This window comes from Lissotriton vulgaris, chromosome 12 (genome assembly GCF_964263255.1).
Source record: "Lissotriton vulgaris chromosome 12, aLisVul1.2, whole genome shotgun sequence".
In the NCBI taxonomy this organism is placed as follows: domain Eukaryota; kingdom Metazoa; phylum Chordata; class Amphibia; order Caudata; family Salamandridae; genus Lissotriton; species Lissotriton vulgaris.
This window is the reverse complement of record NC_141700.1, coordinates 63499400-63523352: the sequence shown is the minus strand read 5'-3', so window position 1 is coordinate 63523352 and position 23953 is coordinate 63499400. Positions and strand designations below refer to the sequence as shown.

General features: G+C 46.6%; 1 protein-coding gene across 4 annotated transcripts in view; it reads right to left on the bottom strand.

The window, feature by feature from the left end:
• LOC147673305 (GRAM domain-containing protein 2A-like) overlaps window positions 1–23953 on the bottom strand; it is a 171571-nt gene that overhangs the window by 31135 nt on the left and 116483 nt on the right. Inside the window, exons 1-2 of one of the 4 annotated variants that reach the window (XM_086947122.1) lie at window positions 17096–17292; window positions 10424–10486 (exon numbers count right to left, since the gene is read on the bottom strand). The exons of 2 other annotated variants lie outside the window; for them this stretch is intronic. In XM_086947122.1, coding sequence (XP_086803248.1) covers window positions 10424–10486; window positions 17096–17145 — 113 coding nt within the window. In that variant the 5' untranslated portion in view covers window positions 17146–17292. Of the gene's footprint in view, window positions 1–10423; window positions 10487–17095; window positions 17629–23953 lie in introns of those variants that run through there. One more of the 4 variants, XM_086947125.1, reaches the window with a different exon arrangement.

Sequence of the window (23953 nt, the reverse complement as noted above, 5' to 3'; positions counted from 1 at the left end):
CGGGCAAAGGGCGGGCCCTCTACGGCCCTCATCGGACATAGGAGGACGTGGACGGGCCACACCTCTTGGCTGTTATTCTGAGGTAAATTACGAACGTGTATTTTATAACCACATGCCCAACTCCAAAGCAGGGGTAATGCCCAATACAATCCCAGATGACATATTTGCACACTCACCATCTAACTTCCCATGGCTGGAGGACCTAAATAGTCTGTGCAAGGTCAAATATGTCCCAGCAGTACTCTCCCCCACGCGAAAACATAGCAGCTCACTATCACCTACAAGGGAGTTGGAATCTATACCTTTCAGGGACACCCATGCCAAAAGGAAGACCGAGGGGTTCAAAGACAATGGGAGTCTTACGAGATGTCAAAAACCTGATAAACTTTCTGTAAGTCCAATTCCAACTTTAATTAATTCTCCTCCTACTGTGCCACCTGTTGCTCATCTGGACGATTTGTTATCATCTCCCCAGCAGGCCCTTCTGTCCATGATCGAGCAAATGCTGAAATCTTTAATACACCCCTTGATGGATAAAATCAATACGCTAGAGAATAAGCTCACGGGCCTGGAGAGTTCCATTGGATCTTTCTTGAAACCATCAGCCCATGTCGCTACAACTGACTCCTCGCCGACATCCACCCTTACAAATCTATCTAACCCGATTACTTCTCAGGATGCGGCGCCTATTCAACTCTCAACCACCACTTCCTTGTTGCCCACCAAACCCAAAGGCCCCCTAAAAGTGACAACACCACGCCACGTCCCACCCAAATATGTGCGAACCACCCATATACATTTACCGCCAGAAGCAGCGCCTTTTGTAATAGTTCTATCGGGAGTCCCTGAACTAACAAAAGGCAAAACTGAGAGTCACATTGAACTTATGAACAAGGTCAAGTTCTGGTTATCCAAAAACAGACCTCTGCCTTACCATCTTGATGGCCGCATATTAAGTGTCCGGAGGGTGGGATGGCTTGGACCCCTTAAAAAAGACATTTTGGGGGATTTGATCCTGATCCGATTTAGGAGTAGACACATTGTGCCATACCTGCAGACATGGCTACCTCAAAATGAAGATGGTCTTATTTCTATTTGGGATCTATATGATTTTTACCCTTACATGCCCTATAATCTTTCAACCAGTACACGGGGCTTTGATAAACATCCCAGTGGGCAGAGGAACCCATGTAACCAATGGCAATAGTCTTTCACTGCCTACTAACTGTCCCAAACCGTCTTTTTACAGTCCTCTGTATCGTAATTACTAAATCTTTTGGACTACTAAATTTTTGGGATTATTGAGACTTATAATGTTGCCTAAAGGTAGTGCAAAGTACGTTTAACACGTTAACTGTGCAAACCTAAAGCTATTATGAGATTTATTTTCAAATGTTTGTAGAATGTATTGTGGTATTTGTCTGTATGCTTTTATGATTTTAATTTTCAAAATCGAATAAAGCTTTGTGATACTGATACTGATACTGATACTTATTCGTTTTTGTTAGTTTTTCTAATTCAATTTAAATCAAAATGCAATAGTTCCCAAGAAACCTGAAACAGCAGTTCATATCCGCAGAAGCACTGTGATGTTTATGTAAAAATATAAACTTTCTTTTCCACCACCCAATTCTGATTTCTGAACTGTAAAAAGTTGGAATAGGTTAACTTGTGAATCTCTCCCGTACACAACATATGCTGGTATGTTTGTAGTTTTATGTAATTTGTTGCTAACCCAAGTCATTCACTGTACCCAATTTCCAAACACATAAGCGGCTTTACCATATAATGTGGTGACCTAGAAAGTTTGTATATTAATACAGATCTTTCATATTTCACCATACTAATTCACCACAAATCCTTTATGGGGTTCCGGAATAGCGTGCTACTCGCCCCCCCCCCCCCCCCCCCCCCCAAAAAAGTGCTTCAACACCCTATCAGGGGTAACAAGCGCTATATAAACACAAACCTTTTTCCCTTTTCTATCCTTCTGCTATCCTTCCGAATCCAAATAACTGACTAACCTATCCACCACTTAACATTACTTGCATGTTTCACTATACTAATTCAACACTAATCCTCTATGGGCCCTGGAGTAGCGTGCTACTCACCAAAAAAGCACGTTGATGCCTCATCAGGGGTAGTAAGCGCTATATAAATGCAATTACAATACAATACAATACATTAAAATTGCGAGACCTCCCAAGGCTGTGGTCTCTTTAAGATAGGTAGGGCTGGGATAGAGTCAGTCGTGTCTCATTCAGGAGAATGGCATGGGTGGTAGATTGGGCGCCATCTTGTGGTGGAGTCAGTCTCGGCGAAGGTGACCTGTGGTCCATCCTGATTTAAGAGAGGCCGCCTCGGGATATATTCATGGCCTTGTCCAGATTATGGAGAAAATCCTCTTACAGACGGCAAATCGCCCTCCCAGTGTGCAAAGAAGGTGAATGGTTCCAAAGACCCTGGCGGATCGTGTGATGTCAAGGATGGGCGGGGACCTGGGCAAGACTGAGCACGAGGGAACTGAAGAGTGCCAGGCAGCACGTGACAGAGAATTAGCCTTGGCCAGGATTCTTCCAAGACTCAGCATCCCTGGTCCAAGGGGTGACCTCGGAATGTACCATGTAACAGACACAGGGCTGCACCATCTGTTTTACCAAGACCTCGGCGCACGTCAGCCAGACCACTCACCCAAGACCATGTATGTAGACTCGAGCCCAGGTGGGACAGCTCGGTTGGTTGCGCACCTGTCACACAGGTATGCATTTCTCCATGTAATCAGGGCGAGATGACTGGTGTTTTAATTCGTGTAAGGTGTATAAGATACATAACATTTAGCTGACTCACTAATTATTTAACACCAAAAGACAAGTGAGTTTATGTAATTATGGAACCGGCCAACATTCCAGAATGATAAGCGTGTTATATAACACCTCTTGGTATCCAGCTCAAAGGTCATCACGTGTGAAACCCGGAAGTGAGATAACAGCTCAGGGTACGTTTGGATTTTTAAATAGGACTCGCTGCTCCGACAGAGCACCCCAACCCCGGCCGGCAGCAGGACTGCTCGGGGTGTAACCCCCTCTCACAGCCCTGAACACGGCCTGGTGAAAGTAACGATGTAGCTTTCCGCTCACCCACACTCCAGTCAGGATTACTTTTTTGGGAAAGTAATCTAAGTGAGCGATACGAGTAACACTGGGTAGTTTCAGTACATTTTTTAGGTTCCCCTTGGAAAGTCCATTCTGACTCTCCAGGCCATGAAAAGGTGCATAATTTCCATCCAGAATTAACACATATTATGCAACATGTATATTTCGAATGTAATCTGCAATTTGTAAACAATTGCTTCCTAAACCACATTTTCAAACTCTGGTGATGCTTGTAAACAGCTTTCTACTGTGTTTTAGTGCCTCGTTGTATCTCATATGTTGGTTATTATCTAACTTGTTATATTTAGGCCTATGTTTCATGAGTACCAACCATATATCAATAAAGCTTATTAAACATTTTTAAAAAACTCCGATGATGCGCTTTAGTCCCGTCAGGCTTTTGAGGGTCTGGCCCATTGGAGGAGTTACGCGTGACGCCTGTACTCCCACGACATTGTCCATGTACTCCAAGGGCGCTGTCCGTGTGCCACAGAGAGAAAGTTCACTTCCCCAGGAGACCCCTTGGAAGGTGGGGGCTCTGGGCAAATGCCCACTTGTCCATGTCTTAAAATCTCTCTGCCTCGGGGCTCACCGGGTCTGAGCAGCGGCAGTTTTGGTAAGGAGGCCTCGAAGCGAGTTTTTCAAGCGTTGTGGGGGAAGGGAAATCCTTTAAAGAGAGACAGTTTCTCTCTGGATTTCTCTTCTCTTTTCGGAACTCAGGTGCAGCAACATTGTTGTGGTGTCACCAGGGCTTTATGTGGAAGCTTTTTCAAAATATATATATATATATATATACACACATACATACAAGCCACAGTTGCTCCTTATTTATCTTATGCAACTAACAACCATTGACAAAGCCAGTTTTCTTGACTTGTTGTAAGTATGATGTTACTTGTTGTATCATATATCTGGATGCAATGACAGAAACAACAAAATACAAGTCACGCGGCGCACTATGCTAAGCATAAACTTTTAGCTTATGTGTTTTTAAGCCACGCCCTTAACTACATTGACCACGCCCCCCGGAGACCCCCCCCCCCCAGATTTTTTATTCCACTTAAAGCCCTGAGTGTACTCCTAGGACACAGTACCCTTACCCCAAAGGCGCAGATCTGTGCAGAGCTTGTGTGTGTGAGACTTATGCACTACTAGGACCCAGTATCCTTACCCTAAGTGGACTATGCCGTTGTAGAGGGGTAGTACACCCCAGCGGAGATCGGTTTATACACGCAAGCAACTTTTTCGAGTTTCCCAGGTCGATATGTGAGCCAACCAGTGCCCGTTTTTAGCTATTCATTCTGGCACTTTTAGTCCTGATTTTATAATGGAATGAACAGGACTACAAGTCCCAGAATTCAAAGCAGACGTGTGTTGGGTGAGCTCCTCACACATAGGCCTGGGAAGCATGAGCGCTTGACACAGATTGTGTGACGTGTGCCTCATTATCCGACCAAAAGTTGAAATTCTGTTTTTTATGAACGGCCAGAAGTATTTCCGTCGAGACTTGCACTTCTCTCACACTGACCACAATACAAGGGAACCGAGACTGGAAACCAAGAATTTCCAGAAATATGACAGGAAGTCAACAACTGACACAAAAAAGTAGCCCAGGAAACCATGAACTGAAACGCTGCTGCTGTGAAGCTGCTTTGGTGAGATATTTCTGTCCTTAGATAGTAAACACAGCTGTCCTTTGAAGGGTAGAGTAGCTCTTCGTACCTAGGATGACCACCTCACTCCAGGTCATTACTAACCCTGGGCGCAGGACTACGCTCCGCCCACGGAGTGTACGTAGTGTTGCCTACTTTGCATTTTGCAAAGTAGGCCTAGTAGGCAACACTACGCACGCTCCGTGGACGGAGCGAAGTTGCCTGCAACCCGCCTCCCTCCCGCCCTCTCCCAAATACCTAATTAAAGCTAAATATACTATAAAAGTAAATTACAGGCACTTACCTGGTCTGCTGCATCCCGGGGCTCCCTCTTCTCTTTCGTGCCGCCGTCTTCGATCCCAATGCGCATGCGTGGACGCCCGCGCATGCGCATTTTTCGCGAGAAATGCGCATGCACGGGCGGTTGTGCATGCGCATTAGGATGGAAGACGCGGCGGCACAATAGAGAAGAGGGAGACCCGGGACGCCGCGGACCAGGTAAGTGCCTTTAATTTACTTTTGTAGTATATTTAGCCTTAATTAGGTATTTAGGAGAGGACAACGGGTGGCGCGTAGTGGGGCTACGCGAAGTGCGTGGGTGGGCATAGTTTCATGCCCACTTTGGGTAGCTTCGCGTAGCCCCACTACGCATACTACGCCCACCCTTAGTCATTACGAATAACTTTTTCCAGGCCTGGACTTTTGTGTGATAAAGATGCATTCTGGGTGTTGTAGTCCTGTTTCACTTCTACTGCACTAACCTAACTCCTGAAACCAGTGACTTGTAGGTGAAAAGTTATGGCAACAGTGTCCGTAATAGCCTGGAGTAAGGTGGTAGCCCTATGCAATCACCATATATTCTGAAACTTGTCGTCCTGCATATTTGTTTTGAGATGAGACAATCAAAGCCATGGGTACCAGAATGCAAAGGAAGAACCTGGACTGTAAGAACTAGTAACAACGAAAGCCCTCGCAGTTAATAAAAGGCTACGATGCCGGGTCTGGAACATGCCATCTTCAAGCCTGTAGCCTCACCCTCCCCTGCACCCCCTTTTACCCAACACTCATCAGAAAGTAGTAATATTAAATACTGATTTAAAGTGCATGGCGACCAAGTTTCCCAGATCCATGCGTGATATGCTGCTACTGTCCAGGTTTTTTTCTTCTTTGAATTCTGGGACTTGTAGTCCATGTTTTATAATGGAACAAAAAAGACTACACGTCTCAGAATTCATAGAAAAAACCTGGACTGGAGCAGGACATCACGCATGGACCTAGGTAAGTTGGTGTGGCTTAAAGTAGCCATTCAAGCTTCACCCACTATGCAAAGTGGTTGATATTAATAAAAAGTGAAATAGAATTTGTCTGACTGCGCAATGCTTAATTTGTGAAATAAGTGCGGGTACCCAAAGTCTCTCTCGGAAGCCTGCGTCAGCACAGCAGGATGTTGGGAGATGCCAAATATAGGGGGTGTCTAATTTTTACTCCATCTCAAGCCTCTAGTGCTGATGGGCCCTACCTACAACCACCGGCTCAAATTAAGCAACTCTTGTGTGAGAGTAAAAATACATCTTCGCTGCCACCAAGGGCATAAATTGGGCAGCTACCACTTGGCAACCACACATCATTAATTCCCTACTGGTGAAAGTCCCACATTGGTAGGACATCTGGTGCGTGGAAGTTGAGAGGGGGTGGAGTGTGTGCGGCTACTGTGCCCAGGTTAATGCAATGGCTACCTAAACTGATTTATTTTGTGATTTTATTTAGCATCATCAACATGTCCAAAGGGCATCAGAGCGCTTTACAAGAGGACACATTTTAACCGTCAGGGGGGCGAGCTTACAAATTAACAGGGGAACTGAGTCTTAAAGCCTATTAAGGAGCCAAACCCTAAAAATGATTGCAAAGTAAATCATAGTGCCTGTATATCCTCACAGGTGACAAGTAGCGCTCTACAAATCTACTGACTGGTACAGCAAACATCACAAGAAGTATGACAACCCGTCTTCAAAGTTCAAAAAGGTGTTTTGACCAGTGAAAGCTTCGACATTAATGCATCACATTCTAGCAGTGCACATAGAGTGCCAGTTACATTGCACGAGCTCACAATATTCCTCAGAGTCACAAGGAGATTAAGTGGTTTACACAGAATCACAGGATGCTGAGCTGACGCCAAGACTCAAACCCAGTTTTCCAGTCCGAAAGTCGGCAGCCCCGGCTGTAATAACACATTCTCGGTAGGGGTAGTTTGGCAGGCAGCAGGGCTGGACTGGGAACCAAAACCGGCCCTGGCAAAGTGCTCTGCCGCAGCCCCCCCCTCCCCGGGGGGCCGGGTTAGGTGCCGCCGAGCTCTTTGCCAGGGCCGGTTTTTGGCCGATTTTGTTACAGGGCCGATTTTGCAGCATAACGGCCCTGTAACAAAATCGCCCCCCAGGTGCCCAAAACCGGCCCCCACCCATGCAGCGCACCGGGGAATTGCCCGGTGCTCGCTACGGCCAGTCCGGCCCTGGCAGGCAGAAGCCACTTGCAGGCTCGGCTCGTTATGTGCTCGAGGTTCCGAAAGGACCCCGAGCTGAGCCAGAGTCAGACTTTTTAGTGAATCGCCCACCCTGCATTAAATTACACATTCTCTGTTAAAACAGAGGAAAAGAGAAAAACAGAATGATTCCAAGGTGTTCAAGAGCACAGCCGTGGCGGGTGCAGGTAAGAGCAATGGGCGGGGGTGAGAGAAGTCGACAGAAGATGACGAAGAAAAAAAAACTAAAGAAAAAAACACTTACCTTGCCCTCGCCTCTTCGCCGACTCAGTGGTGCGGCAAGCGCAAGGTAAGTGGTTTTTCCTTGGTTTTATATATTATTTTCCCTAGTCGTTTGTAGACTCCTCCCTTCCCCCGGGCCCCGTCACTCTTACCTGCACAGCCCGCAGCTGCAAGAGCATGTGGAAGATCACTGACTTAGCCCAAAGGTCTTTTGAAAAGATGCATTGTGGGTTTATTTTGAAGGATGGTGGCAAGGTTCGTGGGGACGGGATTTCCAGATTCTTGCTGCACTTTCCCTGAATTATTGGTTCATGTAGCTTTATCATTTGATGGTGGGAGACTCCAGCAGAAGGGTTTTCCAGTGTGAATCTTTTCTGGATTCACATGCTGTGCATTATTCAGCCATTTAGTGGCTGGGTCCGAATCCAGAAAAGTCTTCAAGCTGCAAAACTACTCCTACTGGTAAGTAAACATTTCGTTTTTCCCTTAGTGGTGGAAAAACACCATCCACCATCTTTCCTGATGGAAACGGGGCATCCGGCCACATGGAGCTGCCAGACACTTGTTAGCATTTGTCTTGTCTAAAGTTGCAGAATCAGTCTGCTATCATGAAGGGTGAAATGTCATGACTTTGTGGGTAAAGTTTAAACTTTACACACTCTTAATATACATTATTACATGAGCACATTAGCTAAACCGGGTGTCCAAGACTCAGTAGGAAAAAAAAAACCTTCAATATTATTTTTATAAAAGTTTTTATTTGAAGTGAAACACTCGTCACTTTATTTCGAATGAAATTCTTTGATGTAGGAATAGCTACTGCAATTCCTACATATTCCTGCATATATTAAGCTAATTACGAAAAAGAAGTTTCTTACTTAAGAATATTTTCTAAAAGAGTTTTGCATAATTAATATATCAGATTCTTATTGCTGTTGGGTATTGCACGTTAGTTTTTAATTATATTTACTGTCTAATTTCAACTCATGACAAAATCTATTGGGATATGATGGTTTTATAATTTGCATCATATTTTAAAGTTTTTACATTTCTACAAGATAATATCTTGGAAATAATCTTTATTTATACTTCACGGCTCGGTAGTTGTGTAATGCAGGGGCCCTGAGAATGCGGGACTGAGAAATAAAGGAGATTCTCCAACCACAGGGCCGGACTGGGAACTTATAACAGCCCTGCAAAAAATGTATATTCAGCCCCCATGTGCAGACATGCTGATGCATGCTAGAACTGGAGCAACTCTTTCAAGTTGCAGCAGGGATCGCAAAACGTGCACCATCACTCTTAGCAGGGGCGGCTCCTCCATGTGGGCGGAGGAGCATCGCTCCACTGCTTCCTCGCAGTGCGAGAAGCAGAAACATAAAATGGTATTTTAAACACCACTGTGAGAAAGCAGAAGGCAGGGTTTTGGGGGCGGGCATGTCTGCTGGAGGGCAGGGGAGGAGTGGCTTGCCCACTGTTGTGGGCGCCGACTGTTTGGTCGGCCCCCGGGCCGACCAAACCAGTCATACGCACTCTGCATTTACTCTATACAGGCTGCATGCAGCCTACATAGAGAAAATGGCCTCCCCATTGCCTCCTGTGGGGTCGGCGTCCCAGCCAATCACAACGCTGCTATTGCAGCATTGTGATTGGCTTAGGGGAGAGGAGGGAGGCTGCCTGCGGCTGCTTCCTGTTGTAAAGAGGACAACACAGACCGACGATGTGGGACGGTCCGGCAAAGGTAAGTTAACATTTTTTTTTATTAAACCTCCCTCCGCGACCCCTTCTCCGCCTCCCCACCCCTGCTTGTCATACCGGACACAACTGACTCTTGGAGATTGAAACTGGCCTCCAAGTGTTAAAACCAGCCTCTCAGGGGATTTCCTGCTTGCCCCAGTGGTACAACATAGGCCCCCGCAGCCCTGTGGTGCGGGGCCACGAGCTCCAGGGGGGCCCCCTCGAGTCAGTCCCCTGGACTGGGTCCCTGCAGTTTGCAGCCCCCCCTTCCAAGTTTCGTTATGCTAGTGGCTTGCCCGGGTGGTCAATCTGGCTATGTCCAACCTGCCGGTTGGGACCCCAGTCGGGTTGGCAGATGGTTGTCCGGTGGTCTACCATAAGAGGCCTCCTTTGACTTATTGGAAGATCTGTTGAATCTGAAATATTGAAGCCAGATCCAGGAAGCCCATGACCTTAAGAAACTTTGGGGTAGTACTAAAATAAAATAGACACTTTAGGAATAAGCTGGATGAGCTAAGTAAAAGGTATGAGGGGAAGAAGGACTGACCATTTGGTGCTCTGTAGAGGCAGACAGTGCCAGCCTAGAAAGGCCGGTTCATGACAGATTTTCAGGAAAGCCACCTGTAGGCAAAGGAGCCCCACTTAGATGCATTTTATCCAAATTTGTTTTATGTACACATCTTGAAACTCTGGCCTGGGTCCAATCCTCCTAGACCCACGTTGGACACCCTGCTCTAGCCCCTTCGCTCCCACATTGGTTGAGCAACTCAAGAACACACCTCAGGAGGCTCTGTAGCCACTTGTTATGATTTCACAGAAGGAAACTATTAAATAAAACAATGGATAAGGGCTCGGCTGTCTGTTGGTTACGTTCGCGCTAGAAATACCACACACATACATAAATACATATAATCGCACTTAAGGTTACCATAAATCCATTCTAATATAAATAGTAAGAGCTTCAGAGCTTCAACAAGCCTTTATCTACCATGTTTCCTTCTGGCAGATCTGTCTAAAAGCACACATTGTGTCAAAAGGTGGAGGCGAGATTATCCCAGAATCCCTCTTGCTGGGACCAATATGTCCTCCATTTTTAAAAGTAACAGAAGAGGTAAAGTACATACCAGGAGCGCCCCCAACAGGGGTTGGACACGACAGCAAGGAAGCGGTGGACACCACGCCAGTCTCTGCAACAAAGAGGATTAATAAACTACACATATAGGTGACAAGACAGGGGTTGTACAGTGTCTGAGCTGCCCCCGATTCTCTCCTCTGACAGAGAGGTTCGAGGTGGCAGGTACAGACTGCTTTACTCTAACAGCTCTTTTCCAGTCAAACCCCCTGGTTAGGGTTTGCTAGGATCAGGTCTCTGGCTGACACAAACAGTAGGACAGACACAAAACAACATTCAACAACACTAACAAGCAAAGCTCTCAAGTTCCCAAGGTCCATAGGTGAGAAGATCATAGAACCCAAATTCTTTGTTTGCATCCTGGGACTTGTAGTCCTGATTTAAAAAGGGGGATCAACAGGACTATAAATCCCAGAATGCAAAGTAAATAACCTGAATTCCAATTATTCACATAAGGAACTGGGAAACGTGAATGCTTTGCAGACATTGACATTAAGCGACCAGAGCTCAAGGCCAGCTTCGACATTAGAAATGGACGCAGAGATGGGGGTTGACAGGGACGGAGGGAAGAAAGGGAGGAAAGAAGCAAGTAGCACAGAGATAAACCACTTAAAGGCGAGGTTTAACTGACACCAATTTCTAGGGGTGTGTTAAAATGCATGTAATTGCTTTCACTTAATTACATGAAATTACCTATAATTATTCAAAATACAAGCTCGTCAATTTGCTGTATATTTTAGCACTGAATGCATCCTATCCATATGTCAACTTTTGGGCTTGAATGCATTTGAGCAAAAGCATTGCAAACAAAAGCAGTTTGTGCGTTTTTTCCCCCCTGTGTTCTTGATACACTTTTATTATTAGTGGCGCGTTTGAGGTACCTATTTATTGCAAATGGCACGTAATTACGCATTGTGGTACACTGGTGTAAATTGCTCGAATTTCATGTAACACGCATAACATAAAATGTACGAAATTATGCAAATTAGGAAGGCGTCATTTAAATTTCAATGAGACCACAGGTGTGATAGCTTGCTAAAAACCAAATTAGTCAGAAAAAAAATTTCAACTCAGGCCAAGTTTGCTTATAGTGCCTTGATAACACCCTAAAGTGTGATCAGACAGTGGGAGGCACCAGTTCAACCAACTACAGACCCCAGCCCAGCCCACCCGTCTTTGGTAGCCATTAGAAAACTAAATTATATTGGCACTTATGTATCAACGTATTTCCCTATAGACACAAATTAGGTAAAACACTTTGATACAGCAGGCCAACGATTGCAAAAATATAGACTACCAATATATCTACCACATATCAATATCTCCCCACCGGAATGTTGACCTGCCCCAAATCACACCATCTGCCCCTATCTGCGCCAGGACTGGAGAAGGACTAGTACACCCACCCTGTCCTGTAGTAGATGGAACGTGCGCTTGGCTCGGTTCAGTTAATTAAAATGGATTCATATTTTTGGAGGGAGATAGTGGAGTATGGCAGACATTTTGGCGGGCGGAGTTATTGAGTCTGTTTTTGCTGTCTATAGCTTCAGGTGGAACCACATGACGTCGGGGGAAGTGTCGAGTTTTCTTTGACGTACACATTTAAAGGGTATTCGGAGGTTGAATACTGCTGATGATGCAGGCGGGAGCTCCCTGTGTCACCCAAATATGTGCACTTGGGCATCAGAGTCAACCTACAAGTCACACAGCGCCACCTGCTGGCAAGCAGCGGCATTCATCACGAAAGGTGTGCTCGTCTTCAGAGGGACTTGAAATTCCAAATACAGGGCTTTCAAATGATATTAAAACGACTAACAAGACTCTCTGGAGGCCCTAGAAGGTAGATTTGGGTTTTAATTAGTGGACTGCCCCCTGAAAGCTGAATACCACGCCCCTTGATAGCGGACGCGCCTCGGAAAGGATACTCTGGCGTTTTGTTGAAAGTGGGACATAGAAATTGGAATTTTGTATTTTTTACAACTTTGGCACAATTTGCTGAAGCTCTTAGAAATCTGTCAGAGTCCTGGCTGACTCAACTAAGACTCAATGTTTCAAAGTGTAAGTATACTGGTGAGGGGGGAAGGGTACAAAGTCATTGGGTTGACACAAAATTAGCATTTCCCATTTAGTCCGGTTCTAACTTCTGTTCTGGGATGCAACCAAAAATGCTGAATGGAATTACACCAAAGCAGGCATGGAGGAAGGTCCTTATTGCCAAACCAACCCCTGAAGACGAGGCTGCCGGCCCAGAGATGCACGAGGTGGCGCGGGCACTGAGGCCATGCCCTGTGCCCAGAACCCACTGCTGAGGGCTAAAAGCAGTGAGTCGTCACTTAAGCCAAGTGGCAGGGTATAGTTCTGTGGGCAGAGACATAGCGCAAGGCATGGAGAAGGGTGTGACGTGCACCCAGTGTCTGCCTCGCCCCCCCCCCTTTGACCACAGTCTACCATTAAAAAAAAATAATAAATTGTGTCTTTTTTTCTGAGTTTTATATAGTGCAAACTAGACCTGAGACATCGGGTATCAGAGTGCTTTACATGAGCACCAGTTTTGTTACACCAGGACACATTAATTTTTGTTTGGCACGGGGAGATTAAAGTGATTTGCCCAGAAACACAGGATGTTGAGCGTCGTTGCCGAGACTCGAACCTGGTTCCCGAGCTTCCAGGTCGACCACTCCAGCCGTAAGACTACATCCTCTCCGCCATATCCAGGCCTGGCAGGAATAAGTGGGGCTCCAAGGGAAAATTAAAGCAGTTCTTGTGAAAGACACAATAGAGGTGCTCTTCCATCAAAAGTGAGGGGGTTTTATTCAGTTAGACGTCATTTTTTTCAGTCAAAACGGAGTGGTCCTTGATTGGTCAACACAGACAGGATCTTGTTCGATCAAAGGTGGTCCAGTTCGATCACCAGGGTATTGATTTGTTTTGAACCTATTTAAACGTTGTTTTCATCACACTTCAGAATTACAAAAAAAATGTTTTCATAACTAAAAATATATTGCAAGATGTCTGTACAGTTAGTTTACAGGTATTTAAATGTTGTTGTGCGTCACAAAAATTACACCCTACAGCTTTTCCTTTCACACTCCCTGTACCCAGTGAGATCTTCAGAATTTACTGTACAAACACCTCTCCCTTGCGGTCAGAGAGAGAAAAGTAAACATCAATCTCCTATTTAATGAATAAGGAGCAATGTGTCAGGAGACATAGCGTGACATTTGACCTCTGTCTTTATACACACAGCAAATGTGACAAGATAAAAACAAAAATGTTAAAGCATTGTTATAGCTCATTCACTTTCTGAACTCCATTTGGTAATTTTGGGAGCGCTGGAGCGACCCCCGTACCCCTACCTCCAGCGCATACGTGTGGATCGCCCACTTTATTTCTAATAAAACTACTTTCAACTTTTTACATTTGTAAATTAAAAATGGTGAAAGCTAAATCCTTCAAAGGTTAGGTTTTGCGGAAGAAAAAAAACAACTCACCAAAATGTACTTCTCCGAGAGGGAAAAAAACTGAAAAAATATACTGTGTAACTTTGTTTTGCAGGAAACTTCACACTTTGGTAAAAGTGACAAAGTTTGCAACTGTGCTGACAGAACATTCATTTCACACTTCTCTTGTTTTTACAGATATTTCGGTTCCCCGTGCCCTTACTCTCTCCCTGTTGCTTTTCTCTCCGGATTTCCCACACACTAAAATAAACTGTTCTGGTGGAAGTGTCTGATCTCAGCGACAGAGAGCCAAGAAGCGGCCTACAGATGGAATGCAGCGCTGTAGAAAACCAACAAGTATACACATTGACGCCGCTGCACACAAACCCCCTCACACACAACCTCTAGAGAAGCTCTGAGTCTCACAGAACCACACATCGATGCAGCCACACACAGGTCGCAACACACCACAGAGTACTAAACACAAACTCCACAGACGCTCACGAGGGCTCCTATCTGGCGCACAGGCCACCATCCTTCATAAGACACACAATTGATGGACGGAATGAAGAACAAATCAAAACATTCTCCCCAGTCAAGAGATCTGGGTTAAATCCATCATTCTTTTGCTAACCATGCCACCCCAGTTCAGACCCGGCCATATGCAAATCAGTCTTGACCCTGTGCCTCATGGGAACAGTCCAGCCCGAACTGCCAAGCCAGGCCATCCTTCATAGGCTTGTGAAAGAACACACAAACCGCCCCACAGAACCCCAGCACAATCCCATAAAGCCGTGTGTAATGCGCACACAGACCTGCACCAGCATGCCAGCCACCCAGAGTCCATTTGTGTATAGAAGAACAAACAAACAACCCCTGCCCAGCACAAGAGTACCTTGTGTAACTCACAAACAGACGTACAAGGGCATTACAGCCACATGGACATCTCTGGATGCTTACAGAGAACACACCGACCAGCACAACCTCTACCCACCACCCGAGGGCCTTTCGCCACCCGAGGGCCTTGTGCAACCCACACAAAGTCCTACAACAGAATTAGATCCACGTGGAAACCTCCCTATGCTTCTGGACAAAAACACAAACCGGGCAACACAACCCGGAAGGCCTGTGTACAACCCCCACACAGACTTACACAGTCACTGAGTCCTGCAGTCACATGGAGACTTGCATGGATCTGTGCAAGCAAACATTGCAGTGTGCAAACACAAGCAACTGTACACAACTGTTTGTGGTCTTCCTTCAAGCAGTACTTGTGTCATTATGCAAGCAATATAACATCACAGACAAACCAGGCTTACAGCACCTTATAAAACCTCAAAATGCGTGCTACCTACTTTGTTCAACACAACCCCACACCATCCCTACAGGACCTCAGAATTTGGGGTCCCGCCTCGCCCCGTGGCACCCCGAGGACCAGGCTTTCAGTCCAAGACCCCCATGTACAAAACACGGTTATCAAGTGTGGGTGATGGATGGAAACCATGACTACAACTCCCAGAATGCAATAGGTTACCAGCTCGGGACACAAAACAGGAGGTCTTGAAGACATGGTGGCCACCCGGTCCCTACCACTACACAAATATACATCTTCAGACACCCTAAAGAACACCACAAATCTTTATGCAGCAGCACTCACAGGCCCACAAACACACACTCAGGGTTTCCAACAGCCATAAACAGCAGTGCTCGAACCCACGTCAACACAAACTCACCACGCAGACACTGCAACGGGCTGAAAAGTATGTGTACATGGGCTGAAGCGCACACAAACAAGATGTACCACAAAGGCCCTCAAGGCCAGGCAGCACAATTAAACCAGAGAGGAATACTTCGGGCCCATTTACAAGAACATTCTGGAGCACGCAGAGTACTTCAGTCATTCTGTTTTATGGACTCTTACATACCTGTGTGAATTGGCCCCAAAACTTCAAAAATGGGAATTTTCAGGACAAATGGAAAACTGTGCCCTCTGCACTCAACTTGACATTTCACACTGCAATAGTGTGTAAAACACTACTTCTGTACTCATAAATGCTTTTGTGAATCTACCCTTATGTGCTTAATTACAGTCCCATTCGTTCCAGCCTCTGCTCAGTTACAGAAATGCTCTGTAATTACAGGTCTCTCTGTTCGAGGCTATTTTCACTGCACCCCCCTTGCGTTCGAGGCTCCGCTCAATTACAGGGATGCTCTGTAATTACAGGTCTCTCTGTTCGAGGCTATGTTCACTGCACCCCCCTTGCGTTCGAGGCTCCGCTCAATTACAGGGATGCTCTGTAATTACAGGTCTCTCTGTTCAGGGCTATGTTCACTGCACCCCCCTTGCGTTCGAGGCTCCGCTTAAATACAACCCCTCTTTAGGGTCAGACGGGTTCAGAGCTGGCTGTCTCCAGCTCATTGGGTCAGGACCAAGGCTCACACCTACTGTGTGTATACGCCGGCTTTATTTCAAAACACACAGGTCTCAAGGCGCTATACACAGCTCCTCAGACATAAGATGCCCTTCTATAGTCCACACACATCCGACATATACATGCAGACCTAGACAATACAAAAGGCATGCCCCACACAGTTAACAATTTCATCTACACAGATATACGTGTAACCCTAAACTTACTACACACACCTACATCCAGCCCGCAGGTCACCACACACAGCACGCACACAAAGACGCAGAGATCTGCTTACACACTCACGCACGACTCCCCCTCACAAACACTTGTCATACACAGACACTTTTCCACAACTGCCTACAGAAGCCTCCACACAGATAAATCGCCCCCACACACACGTGAAGTTAGAATCTGAAAGATATGTACTCCTGTTTAAGTAGCCCAGAAGTGCCAGGGGCCCTGCTCTGAATGGGACAAAACCAAAAAGATGGTTGTAAAGAACTGCATCAGAGGTCGAGCCAGGGACCTGATTCCTAATCCCAGCTCCTCCACTCCACCGAAGTGTGTGATCTTGGGAAAACAGTGTAATGTAGTCACCTAGAGTTTGAATACACTCGTCAAGGTAGGGGCAGTTCTAAATAAGTTAGATATTTTACACGGTTATACACTGCGTGAATAGAAAGTACACGGAAGTCGCCAGATCTCAAAGGAAGGCGCTACCTGAAATCATGATGGATGCACACATCACCCAGGCAGAGCTGGGGTCGGGACAGGGCAGAGGCTGCGACCGGGTTTGGGGCAGGGACATACCTGAGAGGAAGTGTGAGGGTCTCCCGGGAGCTCCTCCCGACGAGCTTCATGGTGGCGGCGCCTCGAGGCCCCGGTTAAGGCGCCGGTCTCTCCTCCTCCTGGGCCGTCTCTTCCACTCCTCTCCTTCACCGGTCTTTCTGTGTTTCGGTCTCTTTTCAGAGTCTCTCTCTTTCGGGGGGTCTCGCCTGCCTCCGCGTCTCTTTCGTTTCTCCCTTTGCTCCTGTTTCTCTCTGTATGTCACCAGGACCCGGTCCCTCCTTCCGACGTCTCTTTCCTTCTTCAAGTCTGTCTCTCCGTCCTCATATTCTCCTTCCCTCCTCGCTGCGTTCTCCTCCTCCGGCTCTCTGTCTCCGTCTGTCTCTCTCTCTCTTCCTCCAGCTCTCTCTGCTTCCCCCGGCCCTCTCCACCCTCTCTCCGCGGCTAGCTCATCCCGGCAGTGTCGGCGGTGCCCCCCTGGCCCCCTCTGGCTGCTCCGCTCTCTCTGGCACGCATGCTGCTCTGTCGCACACCCCTGGGGGAGTCGGCTCTCTCTCTGGGCGCTGGGGCCCTCCCTCTCAGCTGATATCCCCGGGCCCCTCCCCGGGGCCCGCCCACTATGATGCCAGCTCACCTCTCCCTGCCAGGGACTGCCCAGGAGGCTGGGCAAGGCCCGCCCCCTCTGGGTGACTGACTGCACATGCAGGCAGTGGCCAGTCAGAGGGGCTGGGACCAGTGGGGTGAGGGGCGGGGCCACAGGGGACCACAGAGGCACTGGGAGGATGCTGACAGCCCTGCTTCTCTGGGGTCTCACAGACAAAACAGTGACATATCAGGGGCGCAGAGTCAGTCACCTGCCAGGGCATGATGTGTTGACAGGCCTGTGCCTCTGAGAGGCTGGCAGGGCTGGGACAGAGTGAGTCAGCTCAGCTGCATGTTAAGCAGGAGCCTCAAGGCGCGCGATCTGTCGGATGGATGACGGCTCAGAACGGGCGGAGGGTCTGGCCTGTGGTCCAGTTCTCTGAAGCGACAGCCTGAAGAGATGTGGCTTGCCTGCTAGAGCTGCCAACTTTGGACCTCAGTAAACCAGGTTTGAAATTGAATCCCGGCCTCACCTCAACTGTGATCCTGGGCAAATCACGTGTTTCTGCCTAAAAAAAGGCGAAACGCGCAAGGGGCCTTAGCGGAAGGAAGGAATCCTCCCATGGGCGACTCTTTGAAGGATGACATAATGCAATGTCAAAGTAGCAGTAGTCCTTCAGGGCCCCGGTGCCACTGCACATGTTGCACCAATGAAAGCTACGCCCTATGAAACGTGTGGTCCTCCCGTACAGCGCCTGGTTCTCACGTAAGGCGCTCTAGTGCCCTTGGGTCAACATTACTCTTTATAAAATTGCAAAAAAGCAAACTGCCTGCACCGCAGCCTGACAGTGACTGGTTGTGACGCACCCCTCCTGCCTTTTAGAGACACTGTCTGCGGTGATATCTCGGCTTCGTGGCTCTATAAGGCCAGTGCAGCTATTTACAGGCTGTCGTCGTGACTTACAGAAGCAAGAACCTTCGGGGAATGCACGCGAAGCGCCTAGAAGCGTTCCGCTTCCTGGCGTGCACGATCATGCACTGAAATACACAACTGATATTACACGTTCTTATTATTGTAACTGATGCCCCCGTACCCTACCCGACCCGACTTTCTCTGTGCACTCACACACGCTCCCTCCTCCACCACAGCCCCTGTGGGTTTATGCCCCCCCCCGCTCCATCATTTCTTGTCAGTCTCTAAATCTTTATGCTATTTTCTCACACTCACAGCTTGTCTCCACCCCCTGAAGCCCCCCTCTATCTTTCTTTTTAAATTATATATATATATTTCTCTTCCCTCCAAGTCTCTCCACTCTCTCAACCCCTCATCGCCCTCCATCTGTCTCTAAATCCTTTTCGCTCCACCTTTCTCACCCTTCCCTCCGACTCGCTCTGCCTCACTCTTCTCTCTGCCTTATTTTTTCTCGTTCTCTCTTCCTCTTTACTTTTCAGTTCTCTCCTTTCGCTCTATTTCTGCCTCTCCTCTTTCTTTTTATGGTATTTATCCTCCTCTCCCTTCCGGACTCTTCCCTCCTCTCTCATTCACCCATTGTTTCCCCTCTCCTCTCTCTATATATCTTGCTTCAATATCTCCATCAAACCCCTCCTCCAGTTTATTTATTTAATGTCGTTTTATAGAGCACAAACTTTACCTAAAGGCGTCAGAGCGCTTTACAAAACAACCAGGTAAGTTACAAAAAGGTACACAAGATAGACTAAACAGGCTAAAAAGTTACATATATACAGTTACAAAGATACACAAGATAGACTGTACATGCCAACAAGTTACAAATATGCACTTTCAACGCTAACAAGTTGCATATTTATATATTGTAAAAAATAGAAAGGTGTCGGCGCTAGGTTAAAACCAGGAGTAAAATACTTACTTACACAGACATGGTCTTAAGCATTAAAGAGACCAGCTCCCTGCGTCACAGCGTGTCATATTCAATTGCTTGGAGGGTTTCCTCTGCTCCTCGAGCGGGTGTTTACCAGCAAGGACTATTCTAGATGCCTGCTCTTTGCATGGGTAGCTCAGGATTGAATTAAGCATAATTCTGAATTTAATTCCGAAAAAAACGGAGGTACTTCTATTTGGTAAAGATTCCTCTTTCTGCAACACCTCTTGGTGGTCACTCGGCCCAGGCCCCTTCCACTCCCAGTCCAGAAGGCTGGAAATTTGGGGGTTGTCTTGGACTCAAAACTCACTTTTATTGACCAATCTAAGCAGGTAACATCTTCCTGTTTCATTATGTTTTGTTTTTTTTGCAGAGTTTTATATAGAACAAACTTGACCCGAATCCGGATCGGGTATCAGTCCGCTCTTCATAGCACCAGTTGAGGACACACATTCATTTTTGTGAGGCACGGGGAGATTAAGTGATTTGCCCAGAATCACAGGATGTTCAGCGTCTTTACTGAGACTCGAACCCAGTTCCCTAGGTCCGAGGTCCTGCGCCTTACCCGTTCGGACAACTCCTCTCCCCAAGAGGATTTAAATAAAATCTTTCACTTCCTTCCCATGGAGTTTAGGAAAAGGTCATCCCGTCTCTTGTCATATCTAAAATAGATTACGATTATTGTAATGCTCTTTATGTGGACTCCCAATTGCACCTTCTTAAAAAACCTACAAAATGCGGCAGCAAGAGTGCTGAAGAATCTACCCAAACTCTGCTCAGCCTCTAAAGCCATTAAAGACCTCCATTAACTGCCCATTAGGGCAAGAATAAAGTTCAAAGCCCTATGCCGGGCCCATACGGCACGACATCCGGTTGGCTCTCGCTTTCTACAAGATGTTTTCAAATGGTTTGCCCCTTCTCGTACTCTAATGTTGTCCAGTAATGCCAGGCAGGAATGTGTACCCAGAGGTACCAAGATTTAACCTCATAGCTGCTGCCGTCGGCCGATGAACGTTCGGAGCACTACCTGGCTGGTGCTGCGAACGTTCAACGGCAGACGCGGCCCCGCCCACTCTTTGGAACGCCCAGCACTGCGCCGAAATTACGGTCGCAGCTAAGGCGTTAAAAGATTCGATTGAGGGGAAAAAAGTTTTCTTCAATTTCACCTCCAAATGGTTGAACTCTCTACCCAATAACCTCAGAGGTCGGCCTAATCTATTAAAGTTCAGGAAGGAATTTAAGAATTTAAGAAATGAGCTCATCTCATTGCTTAGCAGCTCTTAGGTATTTTATATCCTGTACTGTCGGGTCTTCATTGGACACTAGCGCCAAGACGCCTTTTTGGTAATCGCTCGCTTTATTAAAAATAATAACATAGCAGTTGTCCTCATGTGAGCGCTAGATACCGTAAAGGTCAATAAATGGGTTGAATTATTCCGAGAAGTGCCTTTGGAGGAGAAGAGTTTTAAGATCTGTTTTGAAAGTCCGGAAAGAGGTGGTGGTTGGGAGGTATGGAGGGAGTGAGTCCCAGATTCTGGCTGCATTACGAGAAAAGAATTGAGCCATAAATCTTTCCTTTTTAGGTCTCGCCTGTCGATGCGCATGCGCATCGAGCAAGCGAGAGTATTGCGACTTATCCACTCTTTATCTACACTGCAAGGAATCGCGGCGATTCCTTGCAGTGCCCGTGACTTTTAAGGTCAATGCGCATGCGCATTGAGCTTATGCGCATGCGCATTGACCTTAAAAGCGCGTGCACGTCCGTCTTTGTTTACCCGCTCCGCCCCCTCCCCTTCCCGCCGTGTCGCATTTCTCCTCCCCCTCCCCTCCGTCTTGTTGAAGTAGTAACCGAGTTGAAAACAAGGCAGACAGGCAACCGGATTTTTAAGAACCCTTACCAGAAAAGAGGTAAGTTGTATGTGTAAAACTTTCATACATAATTTCGCTGAACCTTTAGTACACACGATTAACGCAGTACACCAGAAGCACACATTCTTTTCATTTTAAATCTAGTCTGTCATGTACGTCTGGGGTCTTGCCAGTTTAGCTCTTTTGTCATGTCATGGGAGGCTGTCGTTCTAGTGTTTCTTCGCCATTTGTTACACGCACCATTTATTCCCCTCTTCAAGTCTGTGGTCTGTCCCGAGTTTTAGTTTTAAAAATCTAGTAACACAATACTTGGTGGTAGACTCTGCACGGTGGCCAGGGTATGAATCTGATAACATTGCAATGCAGCAAGTTCATCCTTAGGGGGATAGGCGCTGAACCACCACGGTTATAGCATGCTTCTCATGACCTTATCATTTCTACTCCACTAGTCAGACAAGGCAGAGATAGCTTTGTGACCCAAAGAGTGACCCGTCTGACTTCCTAACAGTAACACTCACTGACTGCTGCTGGTTATAGGAGCTCTGCAGATGTTACGCTTGTGCCTCCCAGCTACTCCTCTGGCAGACTGACCTGCAGGTGACCTCTCTCGTGCTGCTCCTAATGTCGCTCATTGTGGTTGTGCTGCTGCTTGTGTTGGTCTGATGCGGTGCGGCATGAATTTCCTTCCCCAGCTCTTTTCCTGTTTCTTTATTCCTGTGTTGTGTTCCTCTTGCTCCTTTGTGCGCAAGCCCCGCCCATTCACTGCTGCTGTCACGTGCGTCACAGGGACAGCGCGTCCTACTTTCCTTAAGGCCCGGCTGGGAATCGTGACTCGTTGTCTATGGTTCCGCAGCCGGAAGGGGAAGAAACTAGGCGTGTCCTGTGACACTCGCCACTGCATGTCACCCAACAGGTGGCTGTTTTGCGGCACGTGCTAATGTATTATAACTTAATACTCTTACAGCCCAATTAGAAACCAACATACATTCTGACTGAGAAGATGGCCAATACAATAGTAGCACTCCACCCGAACATTCAAGCTAGTAAAGGGCTATTTCGTCGGAAATGTTAATATTATTTAGCTAATTAATGAACATAGCGTTCACACTGACTTGTGTGTTGATAAGGCACCGTGCTACTAGAAAGCAGGGCATCTGTTCTGGGGTAGAATTTTGTATTTTTTACGGCACATCAAGTTACGCTTTTTTTGGAACGATTATAATATAAAGATGGGTTCTTTAAAAACCCGGCACGCCCTGCTAACCTTTGCGCTAGTTTTCTTTACAGTGATTGGTCGCAGCTGCTGTCAGTCTGAAGGACAGAGCAGATGAACGATTTCTTGCAACAGAAACACCGGTCCTGTTACAAACGCAACCTCTCTTCCAGTGAGAAGTAAAGGAAGTGTTGTTACTCTCCTCCTTGTTGCTCTGCTGTCAACAAAAAGCCCCTGGAAGGATGCAACCTGCAGATTTGGAACAAGGGATAATCATGCTAAGGCACTGTAAAAAGGACATTTACTGTGCCTACGTGCCCGACTGCTGCCCTGTCTGTGGGCACAGTGCTGTCGCTTCCCAAAGGCTGGAAGACGCGCCCGTGAGAATCCCCAGTCCCTTTCTCAACGGCCACCGAGAAAAGTTTTCCTTTCTATTAAAACCGACCGAAGGGACATTTCTTAGGTAATTCTGCCTTCTGTGTTTGGTTTTTATTTCCACATCTTTCTAGATCCCTAGAGGATAGGAAGTTGCATGGCAGTACTATCTATACCTGAACAATAGTATGACTGTGAATCGTTTGCGTTTCCGCATTGTGTGTGTGTGTGTGAATATTTACTGTTGCGCCCCTGTGTCGAAAACGGCACCCCATGTTCTTCATATTGTAAATAGCTCTCCCCGTCATTCGTGTGTAGGGCCGTAAGACAACCAGGAAGTGCCCGATAGGTTGATGTGACCGGTCAGAATCTGGACCATATTTGGGTTGTTTGTGGGCCAGTTTTATGGTCTGCTGGGCAGGTTTTTACAGTAGTTTTCCCTGATATTAAAAACATTGCCTGCACCAAGCTCAAGTCCGTGCAGTCTTCAGTATCTTACAAAACACTTATACAGAGTGTCTTTGCAAGATCAAAACAATTTGAAAACAGGGGTCACTTTTTTTAATTATCCGATTAGCTTGTGTGGCCACTTTTATTTTGTTTCCTGGGCCTATATCCTGACACATCCCGATTCTCTTTGTGTTGTCATTCATATGCTATTACTTGTATCTAATCTCCACAAGCTCTTTGATTAAATCAAATATAATTTATTCTGTCTGGCTCACGTTTTTTTTAAAACATAATTTTCTTCACCGATGAGGTGGTTCTTCAGTATTTGCGGTTTTATATATCATAACCTTTGACCTCCGTGCTATATGACCTTTGACTCTGAATCCCAATAAGTGATGCCAAATATGCTTGACCACCCTATATCAATGTAATTGACATCAATGAAGCTTAGAATATGACTCCAAGAGAAAACGTATTGCTAAATCACAAGAATAA